The 24,649-nt window shown below is 44.9% G+C and overlaps 1 protein-coding gene across 2 annotated transcripts in view; it reads left to right on the top strand.

The window, feature by feature from the left end:
- UNC5C (unc-5 netrin receptor C) overlaps positions 1 to 22,208 on the top strand; it is a 356,763-nt gene extending 334,555 nt beyond the window's left edge. For both annotated transcript variants that reach the window (XM_027061127.2, XM_027061134.2), the window contains 4 exons: positions 5,867 to 6,016; positions 8,248 to 8,412; positions 14,608 to 14,786; positions 15,559 to 22,208. In XM_027061127.2, coding sequence (XP_026916928.1) covers positions 5,867 to 6,016; positions 8,248 to 8,412; positions 14,608 to 14,786; positions 15,559 to 15,724 — 660 coding nt within the window. In that variant the 3' untranslated portion in view covers positions 15,725 to 22,208. The remainder of the gene's footprint in view (positions 1 to 5,866; positions 6,017 to 8,247; positions 8,413 to 14,607; positions 14,787 to 15,558) is intronic.
- The last annotated feature ends 2,441 nt before the right edge of the window (positions 22,209 to 24,649 follow it).

Raw genomic sequence — 24,649 nt, forward strand, 5'->3', positions numbered from 1 at the left:
TGTGGCCTCTGCCTGGGAAGCACGCAGGCCCACAGCTGTGGGGGCGACCGTGGAGAAAGCCTCAGTAGCAGAAAGAGGAATTTCTCATCCCCGATGACAAGGGCAGGTCTTCACAAGGAATTCAAGAATTAACAGGAGCAAGGCAGGTTCCACGAAGTCTGAACGGAGATGTGATTTTTTTCTCAAACACAAGCCAGCACGACCCTTGAGGGTTGGTCTTCTGAGGTTTAGCGCATGGGCAGGCTGCAGGTCTGCTGGGTTTGGGCCTTGAGACCCCTGGCCCACGCGGTGCAAACGTGGTGAAGGTGGGGCACGGGTCTTGAACTGCACAACACAGTCTCCAGTGCTTGGTCGGGTGCTGGGGACAGAACGTGGAGTGCGGGTCCCTGTCTGCAGAGTAGCACGGCCAACCGGGGCTGAAAACCTGGGGAGTAGAAGGCTCACGTGCTCGGGTTCCCAGCGCCGCAGTCCCCGGGCTTCCTCAGCAGCACTAACCACAGCCAATTCAAGGCTTTCTGTTTCCAAGAGTAAAGAGTGCACAGACAAATCACAGCCCCACAATACAGAGAACAAAGCCAGACAACATAAAACAAAGCCTTGATTTAACCTCCTTCCAACCTTCTTTCTTCCAGAAGAAATGTTAATGCGTTATAGGAGCTTCGAGTTTAATCACTTGCTTCCTCCTTTCTCTAGCTGATAAGATTTCTAATAAGAAAAGGAAAGGAGGTCCAGGAGGGCAAGGTGGGAAAACAGAGAGGGGTGGGGGAGCTAATGGCTAATGGCACTTCTTGAGGAACTGGAAGCTAAAACAAGTGTCTCCAACAAAGGAGGGGGTATGGATTGTTGGGAGCCTTGGGGAGAGAAGAGGCAGGTTTCTGAGTGAGAGGAGGGTGAGCACAGAGTGTGGGGAGCAGAGCCAGGGCCCCAGCACTGCACACAGTTCCTGGCAAAAAGTCCCCTCGGGCAGAGACTTCTCACATTCTTAAACAAGTGCTTCAAGTATCTCCAATGCCAGCAGCTCTGTCACCTGGGGGCTCTCCTGTGAGCTCCTTGAGAGACTGACACTCAAGTGGCCTGGAGGCAGATGTGGTCTAACCCCAGCAATAATGCCGCACAAAAAATTCTGGGGTTAGGAAAACCAGAGTGTGGGAGCTGTAAGGCTCCTTCCACTCCCCTTGCCCAGTGAGGCCTTAATGAGAGCCGATCCTCCAGGCTAAGAGCCTGGGAGAGCTCTGGGTACAGGCCAGAGGTGCTCCCTTTGTATGTACGTACAGGCCTTTAAAACAGCTTAGATTTATTGTGGCTCTTAAGTGGCCCAGGCTAATAGCTTGGCATGGATAATGTCTTGGTTTAATTGGTTATTGTGCAAGCCGCTGTTTCTACTGTGGAATCTCATGTCCCTGCCTTTCGAGCGATCCCTCACGGGCCCCCTGAATCAATAGAGCCCTCACTCAGGGCCACTGAAGAGCCTGCGCTGGGCAGCCACAGAGCTGAGGAAGCAGCCATCCTGCAGGACTGCTCAGATCCTGGTGGGCACGGACTCACACGCACAGGGGCCTGCTCCTGGTGCCTTTACGACTGGGGTCTTGCGTGTGTTCCTGCAGAGAGATGGGCTGGAGACACCTCTGCCAATAACTGACTCCTGAGAGAGTCTTTTCAAGTTGCAGGGTGGAGACAGAAGTGACAAAGAAGTCAGAAAGTGACCTCTTCTCTTAGAAGCAGAGCAAGCTCATTAAAGCAACAGGTGGTCACCCAGGGCCAAAATAAGGCCCCGAGGTGGGGTGCTGCTAAGAGCGGGGGACGACCTTTGCAAAAGAGGATGACATTTAGATCTTTGAGAGCAAAGAGCCTAGATGATCCTAGTTCCTAGTATGGCATTTCTTTCCAAGGTCACTGTATTTTTCTTAAGTCTAACTAAATCTTTTGACCTTAAATATATTTTGTTCTTGCTCTCTTTTAAGGTGGGTGAAATACCCTAACCTGTGATCCAAAGGCAACCTATGATCCAAATACCCTAACCTGTGATCCAGTCTGGAAGCTGTCTTAGAGCTAAGCAACAGCCGTTAGCTGTTACATAGCAATTACATAGCAGTCTCCCCGCCGTGAGTGGTATAAGGCAGGGTCGGGGACTGGCTCATCTGTGTGCCCCAGAGCCTGACATGCTTCCCGGCAGGGCATGTGTGTTTGACTGATGTTGAATGAATGCTCTCAGGAAGATTAAGGAGAGGAAAGCATTTAACTCTAAAACTATATCTTATTGATTCGTACATTTGTTATTTTTATGTCATCTTACTTATGTGTATCATATATATAACAAAATGATTTCATGCAGAAGGAATGCAGAAAATCAAGCTTTTTGAAATACAAGTTACAGCATATTTTTAACTGCGATCTGCTATGTCATACATCTGAAATTATAACACTTAAGACCTTAACAATAGGAACACAAGCCTGACCATTGTATCAAGTGGGCTTGCTTCTTCTCCCTCTGATACAAAATTTTTGTAGTTGACCCTTGAACAATATGAGAGCAATGGGCAACAACCCCCGTGCAACTGAAAATCTGCATATAACTTTTGACTCCCCCAAAAGTTAACTACTGTTGACTGGAAGCCTTACAAGTAACATGAATGGCGATTAACACATATTTTGTATGTTATGTGCTTTCCATACTGTATTCTTACAATAAAGTGAGCTAGAGAAAAGAAAATGTTATTAAGAAAATCATAAGAGAAAATACATTTACAGTAGTGTTCATCATTTGTCCCCCCAAAAATCGGTAAGAGAACACCTGAAGTTCAAATCTGTGTTGCTCAAAGGTCAGCTGTATATGGGATTTGCTCTATGTGTTAAGTCATCTCTGACTCATGTAGTTGTAGATGATTTTAGTTTCCAAAGACTTGTTTTATTTATTGAATACAATATCTTTAATTCACATTTTAATATTTTCAATTTGTGCTTTGGTTCTTGTCTTCTCCTTTATTTTGTTATGTTTCCTTGAAGTCAAACATGCTGAGTGTGATATCAGTTGCTACGTTTCAGGGAACATTAAATTTAAGGTTGGTAAGGATATTCCTTACTGAATCATTTATTCCAGGGCCAATTTCTCCCAGAGGTAGCAGTGAAGAGCCAGCGGTCTCTTGTCAGAGAGGCCTCTGCTTTAAGCATGAGTACATTGCGATGGGTAGTTTATCTTTCACCAGGGTTCATGCGTAATCAAAGAGGACAAAAAAGTTAGGTTCCTCCCAGAGAGGTCAGCAGCTTTGTTTGTATCAGAGAGCTTAAGAATGTAGAGATGTGTTCTTTGGCTCTGTTATCTTTAAAATGGCATTTTACTTGGTACTTTCTCTCAAAAAAGAAGAAGAAGAAGAAGAGGAAGGAGGAGGAGGGGGAAAGGCTCAAGCCAGCCCAGTCTTTTCCCACTAGTGAGAACGCTAAACATGACTTTTGAGGTCAAGGCCAAAGAAACCAAGGACTGAGCATTATTCTTGGGCTGACTCCAACCCAGACTTTGCATTCAAATATGGTATTAGGTTTCTTGACTCCAAGGTCATGGCCAATAGGCAGTTGAGGTTTTTTTCAATGGTCCTCCCCGCCAAGAAAACTGATAATGTTCTCCATATCCTCTGGCAATCTATGTTGATTGTAGGAATGGGGTGTGGATTATACATTGTTGGGTACAATTTCCTCCCAGAATACAATGCATCTTCTTTTAGACATCCCAGGGAGATAATTTGGACATAATGAAGATCTATAGTAATCAGATAATTACTATCGATTGCTCTTTAGACGTCTTGATGAGGTAATTAGGGTGTACTGGAAAGAAGCTAGAACTGATTGATTGGCATGACTGTAATCTCAAAGATTTCTAATTATGTTTCTTTTCTTCTAACGGCTTATAAACAAACATCATTTTAGCTTTAGAATTTGTCAGGTGCCAGGTTCACTGGGAACATCAGCTTTCCCTATTATGCTAACTAGACACCGAACATGATCAACATAAGCTCATTATGCCTTGCTGCCGAAGCAGAAGAAACTGCAATTAACCCTCACTTTTCTCATTCGTCTTCATTTCCACATGGCCAGATTCTTGTGGAGGAATGGAGGGTGAAGTGTTCCACGAGGAACGTGTGTGCAGTGCTGGGTTGGGTAGGTTGGTGTGGCTCAGTGGGGACCCTCGGAGCCTGCCGAGCTGTGGATGCAGCAGAGCCAGGGCACAACATATGTGTCCTGGTAGAAGTTTGACCGGTTGAGAGTTGGCCGACTGCTCAGACTCCTGTCACAAGTAATAGCTACTCATCAGTCAGCAAGGTGGAATACTCTAAATGTAAATATTCTGAAGCAGCTGGACCATGCTCGTCTCTCTGTCAACATGCTGTTGCCTCTTCTCTTCCATTAAACACTAATTAGAGGAACCCATGTCTGAGACCATTTTCCACATGATCCTAGTATTTCCTACATCTTAGAGGACCTTTCAGCAGCTTGCATTGTTCAGAATAGTGGCCTGGCTCAAAGATGATGGATGCTAAGAACCACTAAGAAGCAGCTAGAAATGAGCTATTTACAGCTAATCAATGATGTTGGTAAGCTCTGCACTTATGGGGCTCCATGTGCATGGGTTAGAATTCATTCAACAAATGCAACGTGGATGTATTTCCGGGCAATCTGGTTCCCATCCTCACAATTTTCCACTGTGACCCATCTGTGCTCGGTACCCCGGTAGGTGCCTGATAGGTGTGTGTAGAAGGACCTGAATGAGCGCCTGTGTTCTTGAACCCCATGCTTTCAACTGAAATGTCACCAAAAAAAATAAGTTAGTGGTTTGCATTTATATTTTTATAAAATCCCTTATTTTCCTGAACCCTGAAAGAAAGGAAGGAAGAAAGAAAGATCACAAATTGCCTACATATGTGTGTCACTAAAACTTTTAAAGCGTGAGAGAAGCAAAGTACACAGGATGGTTCCAACCACAGAGACTCGGGATATTTTGTTCATTGGTAACTTATGGTTTGCTGCTGTTTGGATAATTGCAGCTGTACTTGGAAATGCTTCGTTAACTCCCATTAGCTTGTTTGAGGAATGGAAGTAGATTTAGAATTTGTCTTCATGTTACATCTTTATAGCATAAGTAAAGTTACATAGCAAATTTTTTGATCAGCCGCGGTTCTTGAAAGATGAGGTCATTGTTTTTCAACTTTGAGTAACTCTTTAGTTCAATATTCGGTGCTGACAGACTTTCCTAATTTGTATTAGTATATTTTCCTCTATTAGGACATATAATGAGTATATATATTTTTGATGATCAAGAAGTGTGCGATGGATAATTTTAAGCAAAAAATGTTATTATTTCTGTACGTAAAGAAACTATAAAAAATCGAAAAAATGCCCAAAATGAATTCCAGGTCTTTACTTGTTGGCTGGTTTTACCAGGTCCAAGACATGGGTTTGTTTTCTAGGGGGTTGCCCTTTGCCCTAAAAGTTCATTGAAAATCCACTTACTTCAACTGTTTATCTATATTCCTACCTCTTTTTTTCTTTCATTTGGAGTTCTTCCCATTTGGGGCTCTGATTGTTGTTTTCCAGGATTTGATTAAATCTTCCACTCGTCCATTGGGAAATGCAGCCTGTACTGAATTTGCTTCACAGCATATGATGTAGATTGTTGATGGTCAGGTGGATCCAGTAACATACAAACTGGCAGGGGCTTCAATTGGAGGGTCTCCAGGCTGCAGAAGAGGGAGTGTGTACCAGTTGGTTGTGGTGTGGGGGCGGCCCGGTGAGGAAACTACGCATTTGATGAGACGGCCGGCCAGCAGAAGGCATACGATTCAGTAATTTGCTTTTGACTTTGGGCATGTCATTGTAGGAGGTATTGCAGCTTGAGAGACAGATGGGAGGACAGCTCCTAGAAGAACCTAAGGCTCTTCATTTTAAAGGCAGCACCCACAACCTGCGCCTGTCAATTCACGATATCACCCATTCCCTCTGGAAAAGCAAATTGCTGGCAAAATATCAGGTAAGGTTCCCAGGCTGAACCAAAGGACTGGAGACAGCTCCAAGAAAGAAGTCTAGGGGTGCCTAGATGGCTCAGTTGGTTGTCTGACTCTTGGTTTCGGTTCAGGTCATGACCTCATGGTTCATGAGTTCAAGCCCGCATTGGGCTCAGTGCTGACAGTGCTGAGCCTGCTTGGGGTTCGTTCTCGATCTCTCTCTCTCTCCCTCTATCTCTCAAAAATACATAAGTAAACATTTTTAAAAAAGGAAAAAGGTCTGAAGTTATTTAGAAATCAGATATTCCTCTCCTTGAAATCAATCCTGCATCGGTAGTTGTTTCTCTAAAATGGTTTAGAGTTTAGGATTTTTGAAAAATATTATAGAATATTTGAAAGAATTTTTTTCCTATTTCTCCTTCAAATAATTGTACTGTTATTGTTTTATTTTTAGTAAAAAGGACTTCCAAGTCCATCATTTCAATTCATTTTCAGAATAAATGCTAACATCGAATTGACCAGAACAGCCTCAAAAATGCCTTCATAAGGAAAAACAGAAGAACCGTGTTATCACATGTGACACAAATTAAGCCTCAGCCTTGCTAGGAAAATACATTTACATTGAAAACTTGGAAGGAACACCAATTTGGAAGTGGAAATAGCACCTGAAAATAAAATGTGGTCAGGATTTTATTAAATAATAGCATAAAAATACTGGTCCAAAATCTCACTGCATGGATACATGGGGAAAGCAGAGGCCTCTCCAAGGGTTGTTCACTGCCCCCCTACCCCCGCATCTCTGAGCCCGAGCTCCCAGGAGGCTGTGCAACGCAATCTCTAGCCTCATACCCAGTCCCAGGAGATGCAGGCACACTTCGATAATCTGTGAATCCGCGTCGACATGCATGCAAATCCAATCCCACACCCCAGCACTGCAGCTAAGCTGGGTGCGACTTACTGATACAAGTCAGTGAACATACTAAGAGTGAAGGGAAGGTTTCTAGTTCATTCTTAGTCTCATATATCTAGTACTTAAATATAAACTGTGGGAAACAAACTTCTTAGCTTGCTAACAGTCTGAGGCTTTCATAAGGGGTGCATACCAGACCCTTCTGTGTAACTCAGCACTTGGTAGAGGGATCAGGCTTTTGACTTTCTCACTAAATATCTTCCTTTGCTTTCTTCTCTCTCTTATTTTGCAACGGCCATAAAACCCCAGAAATATTTCCCTTTTATGAACTGTATCCTTTGTGCAATCATAATGGAAAATGCTATTTTAATTATAATGATAATCTGCTATTAGTTCAAGCTAAGCCTTGAACTGGCTGAATTTGTAACATCTTCCAGACACTCCTGCGCTTTGGTTTATCTCATTCAACCCCAGTAGGTCTATGATTAGGCTACTCTTTCGCTTACCTTTTCACAGATAAGGAAACTGAGGCACGGAAAGATTATCTTACCCCACGTCACCAAATAGGCAAGGGGAGAGTGTTCGCATTTGTACTGAATTTGGCTCCAGAGCCTTAGTTCTTAACCACCATTGTTCTCCCCCCACCCCACTTCACCCCACCTTTTTTTTTTTTTTTTAAACATATCAACCTTTTCTTTCCTTTATGGGAGCAAGATTCTAGGATGGGCTCTTTAAGGTGGTCTAGAATTTTAGAAATTTTATGTCTGTTAGAGGCTTGCCACTTTTTAGGCCAAGGATTTTCTGTGGCAGCTAATCGGCAGCCCACAGTTTCCCACTTGCAGTGAGTTCTGACTTTCCCCCCTGTCCTGTGCAGAGGGGGCATATAGGCATGAAAGCGAACCAGATCAGTGCTTTACCCTTTAGACTTCCTTTGCTTTTCTCCAGAATACCACGGCAGGGATTCCTTTTAATGAGCAATGACTGGAGTGTGTAGGTTTTATTTTGGGAATTGCTAAACTTTTGAAAAATCACTTACAATGGCTTCTTTTGTAAATGACAGAGAAGTGCAGACTGGTTAGGTAAATGGATTCTGGAGGCTGACCCCCTGGGTTCATATCTCAACTCTGCCACTTACTAGCTGTGGGATTGGAGGGTGGCAGATTTAACATCTCTGGGCCTCAGTTTTTTCATCTGAAAAGCGGGTTGGAGTGTCCCTACCCCTAAGCCTGTTGTGAGGGTGAAATAAGGTCACTTGTAATCCTGAGAAAAGGACTTGGCCGTGCAGTGTCTGAGAGTCGCTTTTGGTATTAGCCCCTCACTGGTGGTTAACGTTTGTATACCCTTTAGGAAATTCCTTTTTATCATATATGGAGTGGGTCTCAAAGAAACCTCCACTGCACTTTCACCTTGGAAAGATTCAGCCTGAACACAGTGGAACTGGTTTGCAAACTCTGCGTGCGACAGGTGGAAGGAGAAGGGCAGATCTTCCAGCTAAACTGCACCGTGTCAGAGGTAAGAAGCTCTTTCTTGGCTGCCTCTGAAATCAGGGGAAAGAACGACCTTGGGAGGGAGAGGGGGTGTGGAGGATAAAGGTATCTCAGCATAGGCCATGTGGGAAGTCCTGAGAAGCTTCCTGTAGGTCCTATTTATTAATAGAATACTATTTTTAATGAACACAGGGAGCCAGAGATATAAAAGAATATAATAGGAAATCCTTTTGGAGAAAGAAGGCTTTTATATTGAGTGACATGCATTTAAGGATCGTGTTCTAACTTTTTACAACAGATCTGAATTTCAAGTGTAAGGTTTAATTTAAGCAGCGTGTACACGGAGTAACTTTTCCCAGAGCGTCCCTCGGAGCGCCATACTCTCCCCGTCCTCCTTTTGAACAGTAGAAACCCTGCACCCTGGAGGAACAAAGGAAAAGGAATCAGGCAAATGGTCAGAAGGCAACATTTCCTGGGGCCTCCAGGAGCCCAGCTCCGCGCTGCTTGCTGAACCACAAAGCGCAGGACTGTCGTATTTTTAAGACTACAGCGGGACGGCCTGTGATTTAAAAGACGGCTTCTCCCTCGCGGTGTCACGCGCGGTGACGAATGAAATGTGGCCCTGAGCCGTGTGGCGCGCTCCATGTTGCATTTGAGGGCTGTCTTCCATAGCAAACCGAGGAGGGGGGAGCCCGTCCGCTCCGGGATGCTCCAGCCTCCTTTCCCACAGCCTGCCCGGCCTCGGCCATCACTTCCTGCTGTAGTTTCGGGAGACTTTTGACTCATAAACAACTTTAGTCACAGACCCCGGTGACATTCATAAGGAATGATCTCGGTGTCAGGGCGCCATGGCAACCGCCCGGCCCTCCGGTGCGCAGGCCCGATCTCCCAGGCACACAGCACCACCCCTGCTGGCTCCGGAGGGTGTTTTCACTTTCCGGGCCCAGCGGGTCTGCAGAGTTCAATAACCGCCCAGCTCCAGGGACAACAAAGGCCGCGGAATTTGGGAGGGGGGCGAGGAGGTCTGCTCCTTTGATGCCTGCTTTCAGTTCAGTGCCAACGTTCGCGGCCTGATGAAAAGCTGGACGAGGCACGGCCGCCAGTGAAAGAGAGCTGTTGGCGCGCCCCTCCCCCAGGGCCGCCAGCCCCACTCTGGGAAAAGAGTTTTGCATAGTGTAAGCCCAACTTAAGGACTTTCCTTGTCGTGCCAACGTAGAGGAAAGGTGATTTCTTGCAACTTGGTGGCGGTCAGCTCAGAGAGGCCATCCCTTCTGTGGTTTCGGAGGCCTTTGCCCGCGCGTGACGCACAAGCGCATTTAACCAAGGGAGGGTCAGAAATGACTGGAGTCAGATGACTTTGGGTATTATGGGGCACTCTGCTGCTTTTACTTCTGGGTCACTGAGTCCCACCGCCGTGGTTAGCATTTGAATGCGGGTGCATGCGGCCCACAGAGGGGGACAGACGCGTGGGGCTGGGTACTGATGTTGAGGAGCAAGGCTCGGCTCTGAACAATTGATCTGGAGAGCCCTGAGCCCCCTATCCTCATCAAAAGCTCCAAGTAGGGGTACACTGTGACTGACAAACCGTAACCAAACAGAGAAAAGGCGCCATTTGTGGTGCCTTTCTCCCGCACAGGGCTCCTTCCTAGGGTCACACGGCTAGCTGGCAGGTGGGCTGGGGTTGTAGTTCCAAAGTGCTATCTTCCAAGAATGAGCTGACTTGCCAGGAATGTGCTGCCCCTGCCCCCCAGCCACCCACCACTCAAAGCAGTCACCAGCAGTCATTTATAAAGCCATAGCCCTTGGCCTGTCTAGTCAGGAAGGACCTGTTGCCCCCCCAGGGAGACCAGGCTGTGCTTGACATAGACCATGGTGATGTCAAGAGCCAGACAGTTGTTCTTCACTGGGTGCTTTGGCCAGAGATTCCTGAAGGAGAGACAAAGCCTTTAGTCTCACAGAGATGGGTTTAATAATGAAAATGTCTGAAAGAGTAAAAGTATGGACATGAATGCATGCCCAAATGTAAGTAATTAAAGGTTTTACTTTTTTTTCTTTTTTTTTAAAGAGGGATATGGGCAGAGTAAGAACAGGGAAGCTATCCATCAACACCAGAGGAAAAAGTAGTGTAGAGAAGAGAGGGAAACTTAAAGCCTCTTCAGACCTTCCATTTAGTTGTAGCTGTACGCAAAGACCTCTAGTAGGAAATTCCCAAATGGACAGTTCCATGGGGATATGGGCCATTACTTTGCCTCAGTTTCCTCCTATGTAAATTGATATAATAATAGCATAAAGTTTTGGGTCTGTTGTGAGAATGGAACGAGTGAATGGTAGTAAGTGCACTGCACAGAACTTGGCTTACAGCACATGTTCAGTTGATGTTCACCATTACTGCTCCCACCGATGCTATTAGGATCACTGAATTCTTGAGTAAACTCTGCCTTTGCAAGCTGTGGCATCTGTCATCAAATTAAACTTTAGATTCCCTTTTTATCAAAATAATAAAATAAAACCTCTGCCAGCCACTGTAAAAAGAAATGAATGGAAAATAAATCTCAATAAGTAAATAAATAAATATTAGTTCTCAGGGTAAAGGAGATAGCTTATGTTCCCAGGCTGGTTTTTCATACCTTGCTTTAGTTCATAGCTTTCAACCCTGAAAAAGGTGGAACTTGAGGAGGCAGTATTAGTCAATTGTTTTACTAACAGATTTCCAGATAATAGTAACAGTTATAATTTCCTACATTTGCTAGAATAATCTTTGTGTACATCTGCTGTACTCATCTCATGCACTTACTCTTCAGTGTTCTAGAACCCGTTTAAACAATCATTAGGAAAATCTAGTTGCTGTTGTTTTGTTTTGTTTTGTTTTAAGAAAGTGAGGGCACAAATGGGGGAGGGGGCAGAGGGAGAGACAGTATGTCAAGCAGGCTCCATGCACAGTGTGGAGCCCGACACGGGGCTCAATCCCACACCCCTGGGATTGTGACCTGGGCTGAAATCAAGAGTCGGATACTCAACTGACTGAGCCAGCCAGGCACCCCAGGAAAATCTTTTTTTTTTTTTTCTTTTTTTAAGTGGCTTTAGGAAGAAGAGTCAGAGTATGGGAGTGGAACGTTATTTCCACCGCCCAGTACTGAAAATGTGTGCCGTCACCCACAGCAGCTGTTTGGCTAATGTTGAAAAATCGTATGTCTAACTAAGGGAATCATAACATCAGAGACAGATGGTACCAATATCATAAACGATTATTGTAATAAGCATTCCATAAGAGTAAACTCTACTCTTACCTGGAAGTAAAGGAAGAACTAATAACAACTGAAGTTACTAGAAGAAATGGAAATGGAAGTATAGATGTATATTTTTCTTTTACCTCCAAGGCTGGTGTCAGCCATCTGGTAAGAGACACAAAAAAATTGTGCCCTATTGGACTAATTTCATCCATGCAGAAATAAATAGGCACAGCAGACAGGGCTGGTGACTCAGACTTGGAAGGCGCACATGAAGTGGTAACGGTTTTTACTCATCAGGAAAAGGTTGACAACAAGAATACAGGAACAAACCCTCCCGAGAGGCATGCCTGCCTTTACCTGGCCTTTACTTCAGGATTTAACGGTGAGAAGAGCCATATTATTAGCCACATTTACCTGGAAGGATGCATAACACACTACTCTGTGGGTTGGGCCTCTGTGGGGATCTCTGTGGGATGGGCCTTTATCCCCTTTCTGTACGAGGAAGGATGTTTTCTCTCATTTCACCAAATTTGAATTGAGGAGCATCTGTGTGCAGGGCACTGTGCTGAGTACCAGGGGGATTCTGAGGATGACAAAAATACCCTCATCTCCAAGAAATTTAAGGAATCAAAAGAAATAACACATAAATATGGCCAACGTGCCCAGAGCAGATGTGTGGACCGGGAAAAGTGCTGCAAGAGGTCCCAGGTTGGTGACTTTCGGTGGGTTTGCTCAGGGGAAGCACCCCAACATGTGTTTGGGTCCAGGCTTTGAGGGGTTTGCCCAGCAAAGAGTAAGGGAAAGGGCAGAACTAGCAGAGGTCCATCCTTTAAAAAGGCACCAGGAAGAGTGAGTGGTCCAGTCTGAGGAGAGTTTGAGTTCTGTCCAGGCAACCTGGGTCGGACTGTGAAGTGGTGGGGGAACGGGAGGATGGGGCCCCTACTGCATGTCAGGCCTAGACCCGTACTATGCAGGCATCGCCCCTCAGGCCTCATACCACCCAAGGGGGCAGGTGGCACAGATATCCCTCACTGTGGGACTCCATGTGGTAGGAGGAGCATTTAAGGCTTTTTAATAAGAGAGAAAAGGGAGAAACATCAGCATGGCACTTTGGGAAGATTAGTCTGGCATAGACCACAGGTAATCAGTAAGGAGATGTGGCCAACAGCAAGCATACTCTCTGGGGAAGCAAGTCTGAGCTACACAGAGCATACTCCTTGTTGCTTCAGGCGCAAATTTAATCTTCGCTGCCAGCAAGGGATAGTCATACCTGGGGATATGCGGCATTTCCTTCTAGGCTCTGTGGTTACTGTCCAGATAGGAAGCAAGCAGGATCTCAGCACGGGTGATGGCACTAAGCTGTGGAAATACCACGTGATTTCTCTTCCCCTCCACCTCCCAACCCATACATACATCATTTTTGCCTAATACGAGTGTTGAAGTCCTTTGGTTCAGAAATCCCCAACACAAATGCATTGATAAACACCATCACCTCCCCCTGGGTCATTCTTCTGCTCTCCTTTGTTTAAGTCCTGTGCCCTTGAGGTCAGGATTCCTCTGTCTTCAGGGTCCCTTGGAAGGAACTCTGTCAGATGTGGGGAAAGATCTACAAGTCGTGTCTTCACTGGGGGACCCCAGATCCCATTTGTTGCTAATGTGTTTCATTCATACCAGTCTTTTAACTGGTATGTGCTGGAATGAGCACAGAGGAGCAAATGGAATCCTCAGTCTCCGTTTGTCAGTTTTGGGGTTTTGAGGCCAAATACTGTGATGGCGGCCAACCCTATCGTGTGTATTATGGCAAAAAAAAAAAAAAAAAAAGTTTTGCTCTCATGTGCCCTCCCGGCCCCTGGATGGACCCTGTGCAGCAGTGGGATTGCACAAGCCGAGCCGTGAGCCTTGGCAGTTGGCCCCAGAATACAGAACGTACTGTCACTGAACACTGGGACACAGACAGCGGTGATCCCCACCGGGCAGGAACAGTTTGGGGGCTCTGGACAGTGGTGGCACTGACCCCCTGAGCCAAGCACTCTGCAAGACACCAGAGACTTCATGATGACTGAAACTGTGTCTAGTTTATCCTCCAGCAACTAATTATGTACACCAAGGAGTTACCTGCTCTGAGAGAGAGAGAGAGAGAGGGAGAGATGACATTTAAAGTAGATTAAGTGGATTTTCTTTTATTGCTTTAATAGTTCCCAGGCAACATTTGCTTTTGCTTTCCTAACCAGCAGAAGTGATCAGAAAATGATTAGAGTTTCTCCTGCAGATGAAATTCAGATTTTGCATTTGTGCTGTTTTATGAGCTGAAACTATTTTAAGAGCCAATTTATGATTTTCTCTCCTAAAATTAGATTGAACAAAAATAAGGGTGTACAGCAATTGGAGGATGCCATTAGCAGCTTGCCCTAAGGCAATCTACTGTGTTCACCATTTTCTGTAAAAAATTAGTCTTAATTTGATATCATTTGGAGGAGAGCTGTGTTCCATTTCATTCAACAAAAGCAAAACTGACTCCTCTTCTGCAGAGGTTAGAGAGAGAATTTACTTGGGCATTTGCCCAGGGCATTCCCCTCAGGGTCAAGACAGTTTCTAGAAGCTCTGAACTCCCAGCCTCCTAATCTCAGATCTGTTCATTCACAAAGAACTGCCCTTTCGAACATTTCTCCCCTCTTGAAATCTAAACCTTTAGGAGGATTGATAGTCCTCTCTCCTCTTTCATCCTGAACAGGATGAGAGAAAGGCTGTTATCGAATCCCACCAGAACTTCCACCAAGCCCAGCCCAGAGCGAAAACCTATACATTCAAGGCTATGCAAAGTCAGCACAGAAGGTACCTCTTCTTCTCCGCCAGGTCAGGTCCCGGCTTTCGGCCAGGAAGAGGCCATTCTCTTCTTATTGCGCAAAGCAAGGCATTATGTCGATTGGTTCAATAGAGATTGCTTTTGTCTTTGGAAATAATGCTGTGTTGTTCCTGTGCCTGAACTACAGGAGCCTACTGGCATCGATCTGCCTCTGCTGGACCCAGCGAGCACCATCACCACTGTGACGGGACCCAGTGCTTTCAGCATCCCTCCACCTATCAGACAGAAGCTCTGTAGCAGCCTGGATGCCCCGCAGACGAGAGGTCATGACTGGCGGATGCTGGCCCATAAGCTGAACCTGGACAGGTGGGTATGGCTGGGCTCCTGTTTCTGTTAGAGCACCGGGGCTGATGCCCATGAGACTTAGGGCAACATTTGTTGTTTTCTACCCATACACCTGTTTACTTTTATTTTTACCTATTTACTTTTTGTCATTCTGCAAACCCTTATTAAGTGGCTTCTTTGCATCTTCCATCTTGGTCTCGCAGACACCTTGTTGAGAGATATCCTGGGCTTATCTGACAAGATAAGGATCAGGTTTTGTGATCCACTTTGCAAAGCTGATGGGCTAAATGGCCCTAAATAATATATCCACTCACTTAAAGTAATTGTTCCTCAACTCCGGTTGAACAAGAGCTGATGCTTGATGGTTAATTAACATGCTAATCACCGCATTGATACCGAGTTATAAAGAGACCTCAGGAGCCCTTCTTCGTGGAGTGTTGCCATCACCACCAAGCACAAGACATGGCATGATCTGTCAAAGATGATCAGAGCCTGGGTTGGAAAGAAAACATAAGTGTCTTGATTTCCTGTTTAGGATATGACCCGTAGACATCTCGCCTCTTAAATTACCTTACTCAGAGTTGAGGTTAACAAAGTTAAACATCACATCTCCTGTCTGGGGCTGATCTAATTAAGCATGTGCTAGGTATTTAGGATGGCTCCCTGTAAACCACAGCTTCTCCAGTGGGACCCGGATACTTAAAAGACAAATGGAGAGACGGAAGGGTTTAGTACAGAGAAAATAGATCTGTAAATCTCACCTTTCAGCACACTCTCCCATGCCCAATTACAGGTACTTGAATTACTTTGCTACCAAATCGAGCCCGACTGGCGTAATCCTGGATCTCTGGGAAGCACAGAACTTCCCAGATGGAAATTTGAGCATGCTGGCGGCTGTCCTGGAAGAAATGGGAAGGCATGAGACAGTGGTGTCTTTAGCAGCGGAAGGGCAGTACTGACTCGTGCTGGGACTGGAAATGAAGGACGGCAATGCACAGGGAGTCTGTGGCCGTCCAGGGCATCACAGTTGAGAAGGAAATCCAGAATGGACCAGACCGATGAGTTTCAAAGGCAAGACTGCAAGCAGGAGAGAGAAGGAAAACATAACACAACTGCTGATACACGTGCCCACTTTACTCGGACATCATCACAGGAGTTAAGAACAATTGTGTAAATTTGTACCTTGAATTTAGAAATCGACCTAATTTTCCTCTTAGTTGGGCTGTATGCTGTGTGGTACAGGATCTTACAGTTTCCTAGGAAACGCTTTTTATTGCTATCCAGGTATATGGATAAACTTTCTTAACAAACCCAATTTCTACAAACGTTGTTTACATCAAATTGGACAGGGATGCGGACACTGTCCATGGCTCGTTCTATTTTTGTTTAAATCATTTGAAGTTGAAGCTGTGGACGGTTTGTTGTGTCTATTTCAGATTAGTAATTTACAGAGAAATCACAGACTTTTGCTACAAACTGTGTGCATCAAGTGTCTCAGATAATCCTTCCATTGGTGTTCCGTTTCTAGAACTTGTAGAACCAGTGTTACTGTTTGTATCAGGGAGGTGGAGAATCTAAGTGTAAAGGAGAAATAACTAAGACTCTTTATTCCTTGAGGGCACCCATCTGGTGCCCTCTGGGAACCAAGCTGTAGCAATGCAGGGAAGACAGTGATTCATGTTCAGCCACACAAACAAGCATTTCTTCACCACGTGTGTTTGTAATACGCAATTTGAGGTGTTTTTTTAAAGGTATCATTATTATTATCATTATTATTATTAATGAGTATTTACAGGTATTCTAGTAAAAGGATTTTCTTTTAGCTTCTGTTTTTGTTAGCAGTACTGTTAGTATTTAGATATTGACTAGACCTGCTTCACTCTTCTGACATAAGGTGGGCGTGGCCACCAGTTTAATTAAAAGGCTTTGCTTCCTTGACCTTTTATCTTTCTTGCATCCTTCTGCACCAGAAAGATAGTCAGTGCTCACTGGCTTTGTCAGTCTCTTCTTTCAGCTTGCTCAGGCAAGGTCTTTCTCCTCCGAGTCTTGTTGGGAGAAGCGTTCTCTATTAAAGTTCACTGAATATTGTAGTTATGTGATTACACACTGACTCCCCCAGGGTACTCTGTCTACTTTAGAGGCAGTGTGCATAGAGGAACAGCCTCCGAACTGGCAATCGGAAAACCAGTTCACATTCTGGCTTTGTCATTGTCTAGCTGTGCTACCTTGGGAAAGTCATTGAACCTCCCTGGACCTCAGTTTCCTCACGTGTCCAATGAAAGGGTGGAAGTATTAGATATTCTCAAGGTTCTAAAATGCTAGACTTCTCCTGTGATGTCTCCAGTCTCATTCATCAGTCTGAGGCCCACACTGGATGCTGACCTGGATCAATAAAGAGCCAGCTAGTCTCTTGCCCAGGCTACAGTATGCCTTCCAAATAGTTCCAGCTTTGAAGAGGATGATCCTTACCTGTAACCTATTTGTCATGCTTCCCAGCCTTGTCTTTGTGCTGCTCACCAAGAGGTGGCATCCCTTTATTATCATTTTCTTTCCTCTTTGGGGACCACTTGCCTTCCTGACTAGTTGCAAGTTATGTTCTATTATTGTCTTAATCAAACATTTTTAAAATTAAAAAAAAAAATTAACCAAAAAGTAGTCAAGTGACTACTTTGTGTAAACTATGGTATTTCCTGAGAATTATCACAGGCCCTTGGTTTTAACCCAGGGACTCCATTCATTCAACAGGTGGGAAATAAAGGGTCAATAGCCCAGAAGCCAAGCCACGATTGAACAACAAGCGTATGAATCAGAACCTTCAAAACATGGCCGTGGTTCACTTTTGGGCTAGAGGTATAGAGGTTACTGACTGGCATTGAACTAGAAATCATTTTAGATATTTTCCTCCTTCTTTACCCATATATTTCCTCTTCTATTTTGGTGACTTCTTAGTATGCCCAAGATTCCTCAAGGCATCCTCATCATTGAGGAACTACTGATACCTTGTTATGGAGCCTCTTCTCTCACCGTTTTTGTTTCTTATCTTCTGTTTGGGGCATATTTTCCATAACCTGTCTCTCTCAGGCCACCCCTGCACCATAGATAAAAACATGTTACACTTATCGTGAAAGGAAGGGATTGCAGTAATAAGTTCAGTGGATAATGTTTGTACCAATGCGTATTTGACCAAAAGATAGTAACACTGTATGCTACATAAAAAGATTTTTAAATAGATATTTTTTTACAAAGAGGAGGACAAAAGATTGCTATTGTCCATTACTTCAGTTTGAAATAACTTCTCAAGATTGCTCATCAATACTGGTTTGGGGAGCTGTCATCTGTGGAAATCAAGAATTAGAAATCTGAAGGATGTTCAAAGGAACTTCCATGCCTAGTGGAAAGGAAAGAGTGGTTGATTCCTTGTAAGTGAGGTACTCATCTGTCATAGAACCTGTTATGTTCCCCATCAAGTGAATGGCAACTCCCTTACGTACAACACACCATTCATGTCCAATAATTTTCCCTACGAATTCTGATTTCCTTTTCCTTTGGAGTAAAATAATAGCAGTTAGGTTGCTCTCAAACTTAGAAGGTCCAGATTCAACAGTTCATTTCATAGAGAGCCACTCCATCATTCTATGTGACATGTCCTGCCTTTGATTCCTAGGGTTTCTATATAGCTTGTGAGGAAGGACGCGCTTATTACTTCTTTGGGATGGGGAAAAGAAACCTATCATTTGTGCATAGTGCCATCTAGTGGTGCACAACGCAATCTATCTTACTGTCACAAAAATTCACGTAAAGTTGTTTGACAAAGGGAATTAATAGCTAAACAGTCAGGATCTTTAGGACACACGTGGGCAAATTTTCACTTCAAATCTATAGTTTTCTTATTGTCACACTTCTTTACTTAAATCACCCATAAAAATTCCATGTCATTATGAGGCTAGTACACCAACTCTTTCACACACAGTATGTCTCAAGTTGGTTTGGGGTAATAGGAATGATAGAAATACATAAATCTCTGTATAAAACAGTTTTTGAAGAGTTGTCATGTTTAACATTTACATTTTTTATTGAGATTTGGATGTTTTAAATCTCTTACATTTAGTTTTCTAATATTTATTTTTGGAAATGTAAGAAGAATCCGCTTACAAATAAGTTTTATATATGCAAATGACAGAACTGTGTCTAAGGAAGGGAGATTTGTGATTGGTAACCAGGACTGGAAGGAAGATTCCTTTCTGCTGAATGTGGGTGTCTAAAGGCAGAGGTCTCATCCCATTTTCATTTTATTCTCACCACATTCATTCAGATTTCCTTAGAGTGATCTGGGAGGAATAGAAACTGGATTCAGTACTGGTAACTGGACACAGGGTGATGACAAACATGTAACAGAGAACAGCCTTTTCACAAACTGTGTGGACACCAGTGTGGACACTCACCTCTGCTACAAGGAAAAAATCCCCATCCTCAGATGACTTCTTCAAAGGCAGGGCAATATTTTGGGTGAGGTGTCCAATACTCAACTGTAAAACCATTACCCATTTTCATATGTACTATTATTTTAGAGATATTACTCTCTTAACTTTCAAACAGTAGAGCCATTCTTTAGGAAGAAGTCATGGAGACTGAGTTTAGGACACTCTGGAAATTAGGTACTCTGTAATTTTTTTTAAGATATTTATTTCTCATGTAAGTTAGATACCTTCAAAGTAAGCATTCAGATGGTGGAATCAAGACATTTTACTTCTGGAGAGAAGCAAACGAGGCTCTCGTCCTTTGTATCCCCATGTGTATGACTGTCAGGAACACAGCGGATATGCTTTCGGTCCACTTCTGTCATCCACGTATGAGGAAGGGAGCCAGTAAGGTGATCACTAACTTCCTAGAATTCACAAGCCTTTGCCAGTATATGGTCTGCCCCCATGGGGTCAAGCAAATAAAAACTATATAAGGACCTGCAAGAGAGTGTAAAGAATGTAGAAGAAGTTTACATGTTGAATTTTCAGTCTTGAAGTTGAATGTGAGTTTTCTTTAGCTTTTGCTGAGCAGTTGCTCTGGACAAGTTATCTGTTTCACATAGAGACCTCAGTGCAAGTCCAAGGCCAATGAGGGAAAGGATGACCATGGAAACAGCTGAAATGAAACTGGGTTTTATCCATCTTCTTTGAGAATAGAGGAGCTTTTGTGAATCAGAATGTTGTTGCTTAAAGCCAATTATTTGTAAAGATGATAGTGGTCAATGAGCATTAGATTTTATAGATCCAATAAGGAAAATATTTTTATTATTATCTCAAGGTAATAAGACATTTTTTTTACCTTCCGAGTGCCTCATAGGACCAACTATTACACTTTCGGTTTTTTGTTTTTGTGTGGTTTTTTTTACCCTTGTTGAACTAATGTTGAATGAAATCCTTACAACTTTGACTCTGTGCAATGAAGTGCTGTTTCTCTACCCTAAGAAATATATTTGTATAATCTCTGGCTGTAATGATCACTTTCAAAGATTTCCCTTGCATTCTCTAATGATTTTTTTCAATGGAATAAGTCATAAGGGGAATAAATATATTGCAACCAATGTTAATTTAAACCTGTGTCCATACAGGTCAAGTTAGCCAAATGGAGTCATAAGTATTTCCAGAATTCATGCCTAAAACCTGCTATTTTGGAAAGGCAGGGGTGGGGGGAGGGGGGAATGGCAAGGTATGTCACTGGGTAGGTTTTCCCTGTGAACTAAGACTAACAACTTTCTGATCCTTCAGGCTTACTGGCCTTGTGCTTGCCCCCATTTTCAGAAATCCTACTTAAAAAAAAAAATCTGTCTTCAGGAGAGTTCAGGGCTCCCAGCTTTCCCGGTAGGCTTGTCCCCTCCTCCTATTGATTTGTGGTGGGATACTAATGAGCTCATTCAACCAAATGTAACATATGCTCCTCGACCGATTTTAGAATGGCTGAGGGAGGCATCACCAAGACAAACCACCAGGAACTCCACAAATGTGCTGGTACACAAACCCCAGCAACCGTAAAGAACTCACTGTTGGTAAGAGGCTGTTTCCCAGCCAGCTGTACACTTAGACTCTCGGGGATTGAAGAGATCTTCCAGAATCCAAAGTTGGGAATCTCTGCAGAATGTCACAAGAGTTGTGGCCGGTACACCAGTTGTTCAGAAGACAACGAGGAAGCTGCCCTGAGACACAGTCAGCTGCCCACCAGCCAAAGTATTTGGTACTGTATACCAGCCTCTTAACATGCCATTTGAGATTTGTGCCTCGGCAATATTGTAAATTGCCGAAGGCCATCACCCTTCAGGGCCCATTATAAATATTCTCAAATTCTATGTGTCATCCTTCAATTCCAAAGATCTGTTGGAATTGGGGCTATCAGAGCCGCTGTTGAGCCTGATGGCGCTGACCCAGGGTGCAGTAACCCTCATTTCTGGAGTTCAGAATGTGAATCATAGGCCGGTATCTCTGAGCGGTAGCCTAGGAGTTGATGAGCCATTGACCTCTGCACCTCGGCACGATGGTGAGGCAATATCCAAGAATCGTGACGTGAGCTATCTTCTCCATGCTAAAACAAACCTGTTTTAGAACAGCTTAAAAGAGCAAGAAATCTACAGCCAGTGGAAAATGCCTTTGCCTTTTTATACTCTTAAAGTCTCATATGACACCTGTAATCCTAGGGGCTTAAGTTCAAGTGCGTACCCCTCCAGGCCTTGGGAAAGAAAGAGGACAGCAATCAGAACAAGCTGAGTGGTTTGCGTTCTCCCCCTCACTCTTCCCTCGATCTGCTATTGGTACCGAATCCCTCGCCCTCCAGACAGAATGCATTCAGCCAATTGCAGGGAATATCATCACTGTGTGTGTGTTGGGTGTCAGTGTTGTACATGTTCACCGAGTTTAACGTTGAGCTGTAGCAAGTTGGTGACCTTCCGCTTCGCTCTTTCTAAAGAAGACAGGCAGTGTTTGTCAGAGAGAAATCCCCAGCAGTCTGTGTTGAAGAGCCTGTGTCATCCACCTGCTGTTCCCTTCGGAACAGTTCAACTGCAGAAGTGTCGGATTGAGATTTTGTGCTTTGTCATTTTTCTTTTGGAAACACGACAACACAACTTTGGCTTTTCAGATACGGAACACTTCTTTTGTTGTTGTGGAGTTCCCTCTTGCTGTATCTTCTATGCAATTCCTTTTCTAGAAAACCCCTGGTGGAGGAGTGCTCTCTGGGCATCCCGTCCACCATGCCGCTGTGTGGTGAAGGTGAGGGATGCCAGCTCTGGGTGTGCCTCTTCTCTCTCCCTGCTGCCTCTCCCCGTTTTTCCTGCAGTCCCTTGGTTTGTAAATTGCCTGCATTTATTCTGTCAGCCAACATGTACAAAATGTAAGAAAGAATTTTTAAACAGGTAATAAATTATATTTATAAGCAACAGAGTGCTACCTCCTTTGTTTCTTCATAACAAAACACTCCTGCGTGAAGGGTCACCCTGCATTTCTTTCGGACAGAAAAGCCCTTGGAGTCCGCAAGGATGGTAATCACAGCCTCCCCTGGGGACAGGATGAAGGTTCTGGAATCAGTGTTCCTCAGGCCTCTCTGCACATTATAATCACCTGAGTAGCTTTAAAAACCACTAGTGCCTGGAGGTGCCTGGGTGGCTCAGTTGATTAAGTGCCATACTCTTGATTTCAGCTCAGGTCATGAAACCACAGTCATGGGACCAAGCCCCGTGTTGGGCTCCGCGCTGAGTGTGGAGCCTGCTTAAGATTTATATTCCCTCTCTCTCGCTCTCTCCCTCTCTCTTCTCCTCCCCGTCTCAAGCTCGCTCTCAAAATAAACACACCACTAGTACCTGACTCCCGACCCTAGAGGTTCTGATTTTATAGTCTAGGGTGTGGCCTGGTTGTTGAGAACTTTTTCATGGCCCCCAGGTGATAGCGGTGAGCAGTAAATGGGGAGAACCAGTCTTAGCGCAGCATCAGAAGGTCCTGGGGACCTTGTGGATAAAAAGAATATGGGGCTCTACCCCCAGAGACCTGATTTTAAATGAAATCAGTTGTTTGCAAACAACTACGCTAATCGGTAGGGCATGAAAGATGAGCCCGGTAACACAGGATGCCCAGAGCTATGGCAAATGCCACCGGTACAGGACACCCGGTCACCCCTTTAGAGCGAGCCAGCAGAAGGCTCCAAGCGTGCGGTGGGTGATGGCCATGAAACCAGTGGAATCAAAGGCGGCTCCTCCCTTAGTGAGAGAACTACTTGGAGCCGTGTCCTTGGACGGACCGCAATCTGCCCACCCCTGCTCAGGTGGGATCACAGGAGTGGATGACAATTGTACCAATGCTGAGAAAATGCCCCCTCCTGAGGCCTGGGAGACAGTGACTTCAGACAGATTTAAAGCTGGGGTCACAAACTCAAATGTTTGTCGGGACTAAGGAAGTAGTGACTGTGTATAGAACTGGAACCTCGGGAAAAGAAAAGGCAGAAGTGGGTTCTATGGCTGGACTAGAGATTTCAACTCCATCCAAAAAGATGAAAATACAGGGGCACCCGGGTGGCTCAGTCGATTGAGCGTCTGACTTCAGCTCAGGTTCATGAGTTCGAGCCCCGCATCGGGCTCGCTGCTGTCAGCGCAGAGCCCGCTTCGGATCCTCTGTTCCCCCTCTCTGTGCCCCTCCCCCGCTTGCACTTCCTCAAAAATAAACAGACACTTAAAAAATAAAGATGAAAATACAATTAAAGAATCAAACGGTACTTCTCAAAGAAACGCACGGGGTGGTAAGACTCCCCCATGCCGTCCACTGACCCCTACTCTGGAGTGTTGGTAGCTGGGATCCCTGTTGGGAAAGCTGAACCTACGAGAGCTACCAAATGAGTCTGTGAGGGCGCTGACATGCGACCTGGGCTGGGGACACTACGGAGCTCTCTAAGGCCTGGCCTCCCGCTGTATCTGTCCTTCTGGGCCAGCACACAGGCACCAGGCAAAGAACCTTCTTCTGTCCCAGAGGTCCTGCAGCTCAGAACCTAGGGTAGACATTACTTTCCAGAACCAAAAGTCCTTCTAAGAGTGGGGTTGTAACAAATGACTTGTGCCAAGAGAAGGTTCTGTTCTCCTGAGCTGGGATTTACTACCCATCTCCCTTCAAGTCCCACGAACGGCCATAGCATATAGAAGTGGGGCACAGAGAGGGGCGAAGGGTGTGCCCACAGTGAATTGTGACTTCTTTAAACATCGCTAGCTTATATCCTGTTGAACTCACGTCGGTGAGGAAAAGCTTCTGCTACGTGCTGGGTGGGGCCTTCACGTACTTCACAAATTCGTCTCATGTGCTTCTCATGAGAGCCCTAAGCAGATGGGTATTTTTATCCCATATACAGGGGAGAAAACGGTGCTCAGATTCTATACTTCCACAGAAGTGAGAAAGTGAAAACCACGGAACGTGAGCCAAGTCGATCTGAATCCCAGTGCTGGGATGAATTCCCTTGGCCCAAGTGCAGCTGGCTAAATGCAGCCAGTCACATGAACACTTTGGGGTCCCTGGTAACTAAGGGAGTATTCTTACACTGCCTGTGCCCAAACGATCCCGGGCTTCTCTCCTGACCCAGTCTCCAACGGATCCCCTCAAAACTAAACTTTCTACCCTACCTGCCGAGATTCACAATCCAAGCAGAAATAACCCAATCCTTTCCCACTCCCTTTGCAGAGGGCTTTCTCTGGTCCAAGGGGACGCCGTTTCTGGGGCAAAGGCAATAGCCTCCTTCTTCCATACCCCACGTGTCACGGCTGGGAGGAAAGATGGGGTCTTTGTCATTTGTGGCCCTTGCATGGAACCCACTGCTTTGTGCTTCAGCCTACCAGGCCCGACCGGCCTCTGTCCCGACTCACTGCCCTC

This window comes from Acinonyx jubatus, chromosome B1 (genome assembly GCF_027475565.1).
Source record: "Acinonyx jubatus isolate Ajub_Pintada_27869175 chromosome B1, VMU_Ajub_asm_v1.0, whole genome shotgun sequence".
Lineage (NCBI taxonomy): Eukaryota > Metazoa > Chordata > Mammalia > Carnivora > Felidae > Acinonyx > Acinonyx jubatus.